Source organism: Plasmodium reichenowi, chromosome 1 (genome assembly GCF_001601855.1).
Source record: "Plasmodium reichenowi strain SY57 chromosome 1, whole genome shotgun sequence".
Lineage (NCBI taxonomy): Eukaryota > Apicomplexa > Aconoidasida > Haemosporida > Plasmodiidae > Plasmodium > Plasmodium reichenowi.
Window position 1 is genome coordinate 286279 of NC_033646.1, and position 10835 is coordinate 297113.

At 21.0% G+C, this 10835-nt stretch overlaps 2 protein-coding genes and 1 pseudogene across 2 annotated transcripts, besides 1 other annotated feature; 1 reads left to right on the forward strand and 2 right to left on the reverse strand.

Moving 5' to 3' along the window:
- Positions 1-743: 743 nt before the first annotated feature.
- PRSY57_0108600 (transcription initiation factor TFIIB, putative) lies at positions 744-2602 on the forward strand (the record flags this gene model as incomplete). Its single annotated transcript, XM_020114375.1, has 3 exons — positions 744-816; positions 1280-1737; positions 2030-2602. 3 exons carry the CDS (start codon positions 744-746, stop codon positions 2600-2602), a joined length of 1104 nt encoding a protein of 367 aa, XP_019970944.1.
- A 722-nt stretch (positions 2603-3324) lies between these two features.
- PRSY57_0108700 (adenylate kinase-like protein 1, putative) lies at positions 3325-3903 on the reverse strand (the record flags this gene model as incomplete). The annotated part of the gene is made up of 1 exon (XM_012905404.2): positions 3325-3903. One exon carries the CDS (start codon positions 3901-3903, stop codon positions 3325-3327), a length of 579 nt encoding a protein of 192 aa, XP_012760858.2.
- A 910-nt stretch (positions 3904-4813) lies between these two features.
- PRSY57_0108800 (kinesin-8, putative) lies at positions 4814-10558 on the reverse strand (annotated as a pseudogene; the record flags this gene model as incomplete).
- Positions 4814-10558: a sequence feature.
- Positions 10559-10835: the final 277 nt, after the last annotated feature.

Here is a 10835-nt window from a genome sequence, read left to right on the forward strand (position 1 = left end):
AAAAAAAAAAAAAAAAAAAAAATTTTTTTTTTTTAAATTAAAGGAAAAAAAAAAAAAAAAAAAAAAAAAAGGAAATCAAAATGATCTATATTGTTTATATGTATAAATTATATATATGCAAGGCATTTAATAAAAATATATAAAACAAATATTTAATAACAAAATATATGTAATATTATTATATATATATATTATGTGAGTTCATTTATTTAATATATATATAATAAATCAAAAGTTATAATTTAATACAATTTAATTTTTATAAAAATAAATAATATAATTATATCATATATATATATATATATATATAATATATACAATTTAAAAGTTATAATTTTTCTTTTTTAAAATAAACTTTATTTTATATATTATTTATATATATATAATAATATATTTATGTACGTATTTAAAAATTTATTATTTTTTAAATATCTACCTTTTCTTTTTGTATATAATTTATTTATATAAATATATATATATATATATATATATATATACCGTAATATATAAATAATTTTATATATATACATTTTTTTAAGAACATAGAAGGGAAAAAAAAAAAAAAAATAAAATAAAAAATAAAAAATTAAGAAAGGGGGAGACATCATGTCATTCTATATATTATAAATTGTAAATAAATATATATATATATATATATATATATATATATATATATAATATATATATATAATATTTATATATATTTTTTTTTTTTTGATAAAAAATGAATAGTAAAAATAAAAATGTCATCCATTTCTCCTAATAAAAAGTTTGCCTTAACCTCTGCAAGTGATAAGCCCATCACCTTAATTAGAAGTAAGGAAAAAAAAAAAAAAAAAATATATACATATATACATATATACATATATACATATATATATATATATACATATATACATATATACATATATATATATATATATATATATATATACATATATACATATATATATATATTATATATATATATATAATGTATGAGGTACCATTCGTTTTATATCATTGTTGGTCTTTACATTTTAAATAATGTTCTACGGTTTGATCTTTTTTAAGATAACTATTTATTTTATGATAAATTCACAATGTGGTCATATAAATGGAAAATATAAATAAATAAATAAATAAATAAATATAAATATATATATATATATTTCTTAATATATGTTTGTATTAATTTATGTGCTGCGTTTTTGTTGTGTCGACCTGTTTTCCATTTTAATAAATACGAATAGACACATAACATTTATGATATATATATATATTTATACATGTTGTACAGCCAATGTAAGTAATGAAAATAACAATGTGAAGAGAAAGATGTTAAGAAACTTTAGGAATAGTAGAAATACGACATGCCCAGACTGTAAAGAAAAAGGAATAATTATTTGTGATACGAGTGAAGGTACTCAAATATGTAATGGATGTGGTATGGTCGTTGAAAGTAAGATTTTATCAGAAGAACAAGAATGGAGAAATTTTCAAAATGATGGTCAGTCGAAAAATACTGATAGGAATAGAGTAGGTGAAGTTAGTGATATATGGCTAGAAAATAATTTAACTAGTACTACATTTATTAAATCTAGTAAAAAATTACAACATTTAAATATGATGACACAAATAAATAAAAATGATCAAACTTTAATTTCCGCATTTAATATCTTAAAATTAATTTGTGATACCTTCTTTTTGAGGAGTAATGTTATTGAGAGAGCCAAGGAAATAACTAAGGAGTTGCAGGTAAGGGGACACATAAATGAATAAGTACATAAATAAATAAGTACATATATATATGCACATATATATATTTATATATGTATATATGTATATATTTATATATTTATATATGTATATATTTATATATTTATATATGTATATATTTATATATGTATATATTTATATATGTATATATTTATATATGTATATATTTATATATGTATATTTTTATATATGTATATATTTATATATGTATATATTTTTACATGTGTGTATTTTTTTTTTTTTTTTGTTGTTGTTCTGCTTACCCTTGTAGGATATGGAACAACTTAAGAATCGCATAAACAACCTGAACATGCTAGCCGTCGTATATTTGGCATGCAGAGAAGCAGGTCATATAAAAAGTATAAAAGAATTAATTACATTCGATAGATCATATAAAGAAAAGGATTTAGGAAAGACAATAAATAAATTGAAAAAAGTACTTCCATCACGAGCTTTTGTATATAATGAAAATATATCCCATTTAATATATTCTTTATCAAACAGATTACAGTTATCCATTGATTTAATCGAAGCAATAGAATATGTAGTTAAAAAGGCAAGTACATTAATTACAACATCTCATAGGTTAAATTCTCTTTGTGGAGGATCCATACATTTAATAGTTGAATTAAATACAAACGAAGAAAAAAATATGAAATTACCAAACTTATCACAAATAGCAACCGTATGTGGAGTTACAACAAATACATTAAAAACAACATTCAAAGAATTATTAAATGCAGCAGAATATATAATCCCTAAATATTACCTTTCCGAAGATAATCCTAAATTATCCATGCTTAAGCAAAAATATCTTAGTGAGGACAAAAGGAAAAAAAACTAACCATGATAAATGTATTAAATGTATCATAACCTATGAAATATTACAAAGAAACAAATACAATTATATATATATATATATATATATATATATATATATAATGTCACATTTACATTTTTATATAAAACCCATTGTTTAATGTTTAACCTTGGGCATATATGATCATTATAATACAGAAATATATATTAACCATAATTATTCCGTTCTATGATATATTTAACATCCCAATTTTGTTAAAAAAAAAAAATTAAAAGTTAATAAACAATTATGTTATTTATAAAATATATACATGTTAATAAATAGATATATATATATATATTTATATATATATATATGCATGTATGTATATACTTTAAAAATGTTAGCATTAACATTTCATAAAATGAATTTTTTTTTTTTTTTTTATAATTAATAAAGTTCATATGTTTTTTATTTCACCAAACAGTTAAAATATATATATATATATATATATATATATATATATATATATATATATATGTATGCATATGAACTATTATATTTATTTTATTTTATTTTGTTTTTTGTTTTTTGTTTTTTTCTTTTTAAAAACCCTCCATTTCTCTAATTAAACTATATATTATTTACTTAAACACACAAAAAAAAAAAATTATAATAATTATATATGTGATTTGTATAGACGTGTAATATATATATATATATATATATATATATATATATATATAACCATACATATATAATATGCATCACACATCTGTTGCATATCCTATATACGAGAGAACCCAATTTTTTATTATACTTAGATTGTTGTCATATTGTTGTAAGTCGTTATTTTCTATTTCTTGTAATATATTCGTGTTAGGGAAGTGGTCTAATATATCTTCTTTTATAACTTGAAAAATTTCACATTCAATATTATTTTTAATTTTTTCTTTAGTATAATTTCTTTTTTCTAAACGTTCATATAAATAATTTGTTTGTATTGTTAACAAAAATATTTGATCTATTATATCCACATCTGTAACAAAATTAATATCATGAAAATCAATTATATATCCCCCTTTTTCTAATTTATATATTTTTTTTAAGTACTCATTTAATAATTCCTCACTATATATACTAGCATCTAATTCATCATCAAATTCTTTATATAATCTTTCTTCTTTTATTATATTAGATAAATTTAAATGGGTCATTTCAATACCTTCCATATCATTTCTTTTTCTAAGTTCCTTATTTATTATTTCTTTTAATTCTTCACAAAGAGTACTTTTGCCAGATCCGGGAACGCCCGTAATTATTATATTCGGTACTTTTCTTTTCATCATAAAAAGGAATCTTTAAGATATTTTATAAGTTCTATATATAACAAGTTAGTATGTTATAAATCTCAAATTGGTAAATATAAAAAAAAAAAAAAATATATATATATATATATATATATATATATATATATATGCTTATTTATTTATTTATTTTTTTTTTTATCAAATTGATGATTCTTTAATACATAAAAAATAATATATAGAATATTCAAAAAGTTGCTTTGTTTTTGTTTTATATTTATAAAGTTTATAATAATGTATATATTCAATTATGTATACAAAAAAAAAATAATAATAAATATATATATATATATAATATATATATAAAATATTACATATAATTTAAATACTTTGAAAATTTTATTATATAAAAAAACACAAGGGAAAAGAGAAGAAGAAGAAAAAAAGAAAAAAAAAAAAAAATTCATATATATATATATATACATACATACATACATACATACATATATACATATATAATATTACCAAATGTTACTAAGAAAAAATTAATTAATTGCTTATTAAATTATAAAAACTAACTTGTAATAACGTATCTGTTTATATACATTTAGAATGTATCCATATCTACATATATGCATAAATAATATTTAACAAGGACATATATATTTGTATTTTAAAAAAAAAAAAAAAAAAAAAAAAAAAAACTGTCCCAAGGGAGAAAAACATAATTTGTATTTTGCTTATATGTTTGTTCTTCTAATTATCCTTTTATTATCATTTCGTTTTTATATCTTTTATATGTTTTATATGTTTTATTTATAAATATTGTGGTTATGATTGTTTGATGTTGTAAGGTGTATATAAATAAATATATATATATATATATATATATATATATAAACATATATATAATATTTAAATATATGTTCATTTTTATATTTAATAATTATTATTTCTTTGACGTGATCGGAACATTTATATCCTTTAACTTTCCTTTTAAATCTTCAATTTGTTTTTCTTTTTGATTAATAATGGTAGACGATAATTCAAAAAAATCCTGTTAAAAAAGAAGAAAGTACAAGGGAGAATATAAACAATCATGAACACTAAAATGGGTATATTATGAATATATATAAATATATAAACATTTATATATATATATATATATATATTTATTTATTTATTTATTTATATTACAATTTTATTCTGGTATACCTGTAGCTCTTCCTTCTCCTGCAATAATACCTTGTTAGTATAAAAAAGATACAGAAAATTTTTCATCTTTTCGTCTTTTATTTTTATAGGTAAGTCTTTTATTAAATTGTTTGTCTGAAGAATGTTGAGTTTTAGCTGGTGGTCCATCTTGGTTTTCTAAAATAAAGGAGAAATATAAAAATCACAAAATATTTATTATTATACAATATATATATATATATATTATACATTATATATACACATTTCGTGTGGTTACATTTTCTTGTAACAATTTTATGTCCTCTTCCGATATTTTGTGTGCCCCAATTTCTTTATTCTGTATCAACTTCCTCTCTATATCCAATATTATCATTTTTATTTTCTTACGTTCATTTAATAGCTTCACGCACACACACACAAAAATAAAATAAAAGAAAAGAAAATAATAATAAATACATGAATGAACAAATGAACAAATAAATGAACAAATAAATGAACAAATGAACAAATAAATAAATGATCAAATAAATAAATGAACAAATGAACAAATGAACAAATGAACAAATGAACAAATGAACAAACAAATAAACAAATAAACAATCAAATAAACAATCAAACTAATAAACAAACAAATAAACAATCAAACTAATAAACAAACAAATAAACCAATTTAACTACAACTATTCAATGACATAACCAAATTTGTGATATAATAGATAACCATTATGGATAATAATTTCTAATATGTTGCCTTTAAAAAAAATAAAATAAAAATATTGTACAAATATTTCTCTACATATGTTTAATTACTTTTGTTAATTCATTTTTCCATTTTTCTAGGACATCGTCATTATCTTTATCATCAGTACTTTCCTTGAAAATAAATAAAATGAATATATACAAACATATATATGTATATATGTATATATATGTATATATATGTATATATATGTATATATCTATATATATATATATATATATATATATATATATATATATATTTATTTATTTATCTATCGCATACCTTCAGCTGGGCATATTTTTTTTTTAAATCATCCAACTTTTTCTTTATTTGAATATGATTCATATCATGGTTGTGTACCATACTTTTGAACCCCTCTATTTGTTTTTTATATTCCTCATTTAATGTTTTTAAATTCTTAGATATATTTACATATTCTTGTAACTTTAGTTGAAAGTTTTTATTATCCATAAATAATTTTTCATTCATCCTTTTCAGATTGTTTACTTCTTCTTTATATTTGGCTAGTTCTTCATTATGCTTATTTGTTAACATGTCATCATGTAATTTTACCCTATTATTATTATTATTATTATTATTATTATGATAATCATTATTTTTATCATTATCATATTCGTTGTGATTATTAAAATGATGATCCACATTGTTGTGCTCTTCATCATCATTATTATTATTTATAATAACAGCAGATTCATTATTATTCATTGAACCTGCATGTGTATCACACATTTTCAAACGCTGGTTCTCCTTTTTTAATAAAGCTATTATATGTATTAACTCCTCCTTGGAATAATTTTTTTCATAATCTTTCAATTGATCATAATAATCATAATTAGTCGAATTAGTACTCATATAACCATGTATTTTTTCTTTTTCATTTAATTGCTCTTTTAAAAACTCGATTTCGTTTTTTAATTTTTCTATTACATCAATATACATTGTTAAATGATGTTTAACAACTATCGAATTAGATGTTACGACATTCTTTATATTTTTTGCTCTGTTTGCATATTTTAATGTATTATGTGTATCTTCATAAGATAAATGTGATGGACTTATATTTGCTATCATAACGGTTTTACAATTTCCTCCTAGGGAATCTTTCAATAATCTTGTTAACTTACTATCTCGGAAAGGTATAAAATTAGATTTGCTATTTCCTTTACTTCTAAGAACTAATGCATTTATTACATTTCCTAAGGCTAGTAATGATCTATTAATGTTTGCACCTTCTAACATTCTCATCCCTTTATTATTGGTTTGGCTAGCTCGTTCACTACCAGCTAAATCGATTACACATAATTTCCCTCTTTTGGTTTGCTGATATACCCCTTGACCCTTTTCAGTTTCCTCAACAATTACTTGTAATACCCCATGGCTTCTTGAACTTGTTTTATTTGCATCTGTAGGTTCTTGAGTTCGATTCCGATTCCCTGTATGAATAAGTTCCATTATTTCTTCTACAGATGTCGTACATACTTCAAAAATATTAGAAACGGTTACTCCTTTGATAGGATCTTCTCTTACATCTAAATATTCATTTGAAGGATTTAATAAATCACATATATTTTCATTATATATTTCAATAAATGAACATTTGACTTTATATTCATTCATGATTTCTAACCTTTTTATTCTTTCAAATAAATCTTTTAAAATCATCATCATAATACCTGGTTCATTTTTATAACCAATTATTGTATGTGTTTTCCCAGCACCTGTAGCACCATAAGCAAACACTGTTGAGTTGTATCCTTTTATTACTGCATCTATTAAACATTTTACACTATTATTATAAACATCTTCTTGAGAACTATTTTCATCAAATACATAATCAAATACATATTTCTTTTCTCTACTTCGATTTTGTCTTAATACATTATCAGTATTATCAGCTGGATCTAATAATACTACCATTTTGTTTTCTAAAATCTTTATTACATTTTTTGCTCCATCATTCTTTTCACTAATACTCATAGGTCTACATCTAATCACCACGTTCATATTATATGTTATATCCTTTTCACCAGATGAATTCTTTTCATTTTTATTACTCTTTACACATATATTATTAGTTAATGTTCCATTCTGATGAACAGGAGATAAACTACTAACACCATGATTAGTACTACCCTCATGAACTTGAATATGATTATTTACACTAACATTATTATTATTATTATTATTTACTGTAACATGGTTATTCACATTAACATTATTATTTATATGATTAACATTCATCTTCTGATCACTTCTATTCGTTGTATTGTCACTATTTCTTTTTGTCATCTTTGGAGTTTTCACATTTTCATTAGTTTTACTTTTTACCTTAACTACCTTAGGAACATTTATTGTACTTTTGTTTTGACATACCTTACTAACGTTTTTAGGAGATTTCATCTTTATTGTATTTACTTTTGTATGTTCCATCTTACTTAATTCATTTTTACATATTTTTAAATTAGACCCTACCTCTTCTTCCTTTGTTAATACATTTGTATTTCCTATCTTCGTTTTCATGGATTGTAGAGCAGGAGAACTCATTTTGCTTCTATCGCTTGCATTTGTTGGGCTAATATTATTTATATGACATTTTGTGGGCATATGTTTATAGATATTGCTATGTTTATCCGTATCATCATCATTATTATTATTATTATTATCATCATCATCCATATATATTTCATTATTAATATTATCCACATATATCTCATTATTAATATTATCCACAAATATGTCATTATTAATATTATCCACATATGTTTTGTTATTAATATTATCCACATATGTTTTGTTATTAATATTATCCACATATGTTTTGTTATTAATATTATCAACATCTATCTTGTTATTAATATTATCCACATCTATCTTGTTATTAATATTATCCACATATGTTTTTTTATTAATATTATCACCATATGTTTTTTTATTAATATTATCCACATCCATCTTATTACTATCTTGATCTACACATGAAACCTTTGAAGAATCGTTACTATTATATAAATGAAAAGAATTTGAAGTATGCTCCTTAGGAACTTGATATTTCTCAAAATTATCATAGAACATAGTTTCATTAGAACCCATTTGTTCTACATAATCCAATACAGGAAAACGTTCATTCGATATATTTGTATTTCCTACAGTCATAATATTGTCATTAGATAAATAATTAATAAATGGACTAGTTTCTTTATTTTTCATTTCTTCATCAATAATTTGATTTTGTATTCCTTCTATAACATTTTCATTACTTGTCTTATTTAATTTATTAAAATCTATTAAATTATTTTCAATGTTACAAAAACTCTTTTTCATTTTATCCCATTCATTAGAAGATATATTTTTTTTTGAACTTGATTTATTCCATATATTAATCATTGATGTTTCTTTATATTGATTTAAATTTAACGGACTTATATCATCTCTTATATTCAAATCATTTGTATTTATTTCGACGTGTTCTAATATATTGGGGGCTTCTTTTTTCCCTACATTTTCGTCTCCTTCCTTTACATCTAACTTATTTTTATGAGATGACAAAGAAAAAACTGTTGTGCCTTCCATGTTAGATATCACATTTTGTGCTTCATTCAAATTTGTTATGTTAGATTCTTCTGTATATTCATTTAAATTATAATTTGAACTTTTTTTCTTTTTAATATATTGTGAAACTTGTACATTTCTTGGATCACTCATAGGTATTTTATTATTTATGTTTTCCACTTCTTTGTTATTTTCCATATCCTTATTAATTACAACCTCATTTTTCTTAATACCCATTCCATTTTGAGGTAAGCAACTAGCCAATAAAATATTTTTAAGAAATTGAGCCTTTTCCATATTACCCCCAAAAGATGTGTCCTTAAACAAATTGTGAAGAGATTCTAGATTTTTATTAGAAGCCAATTCTGAATACATTTTGGATAAATTTTTTTGAAATGATAAATTATTAGTTGAAGATATAGATTGCATAGAGTTGTTAAACATTTTAATATCTTTCATTAACTCATCTACTGGATTATTATTTCCTTCATCTTTAGCTTCTTTAAAATGATCATTTGAATTTGAATTTTTAAAATGATCATTTGAATTTCTATTTTTATATATGCCACATGCTTTGTTCTTATCGTATAATTCTTTTGTATGTTTTTCATTATTATTATTACATATGTTATCAGAATGAATATGATCAATGTACATATTATTATGATTATTACCATCAATATATATATTGTCATTAATTATATTACTATTGTTGTTATTTATTAGTATATTCATTTTTTCTGGGATCACTTCATGATCTATAAAACTTATACTTTGAATATTCTCTTCCACATTATTATAAACATTACCATAAACATTACCATAAACATTATTATAAACATTATTATAAACATTATTTTGAATATTATTATCATCATTATTCTCGTTCATTACATAATTATGATTATTTCCTATAAGCATATCTTCCTTATTTATCTCTTTATCTCTTACTCTCTTATACGCATTTTTTTCATCTCCTTTCATAGAAATATCTGATGAAGACATATATTCACCTGTCATTTCTTCATTCTCGTTTTCTGTAGTTCTATTAGATATTAATACATCTTCTATATTAGAACTCACAGAATAATCTACATTTTTAACATCCCCCAAATTATTTCCCTCTTCTTTTTCTATCCATTCATTTTCTTCATAAGTGTCTATTCTTTTCTTATTACCACTTTCCATTTTATTTAACTCATAATGTTTTAAAAAAACTATTATATATACATATTATATTATATATATATATATATATATATATATATATTTTTATAACATATTTAAAAAAGAAAAAAAAAATTCATATATACACACACGCACATATATATATATATATATATATATATATATATTTATCTTAATAATGTGAAAATATTGTGAAATAAAAAGAAATTATTCATAACTTGGAAATTTAAAAGTAAACATAAAATATATATACATATATATATATATATATATATTT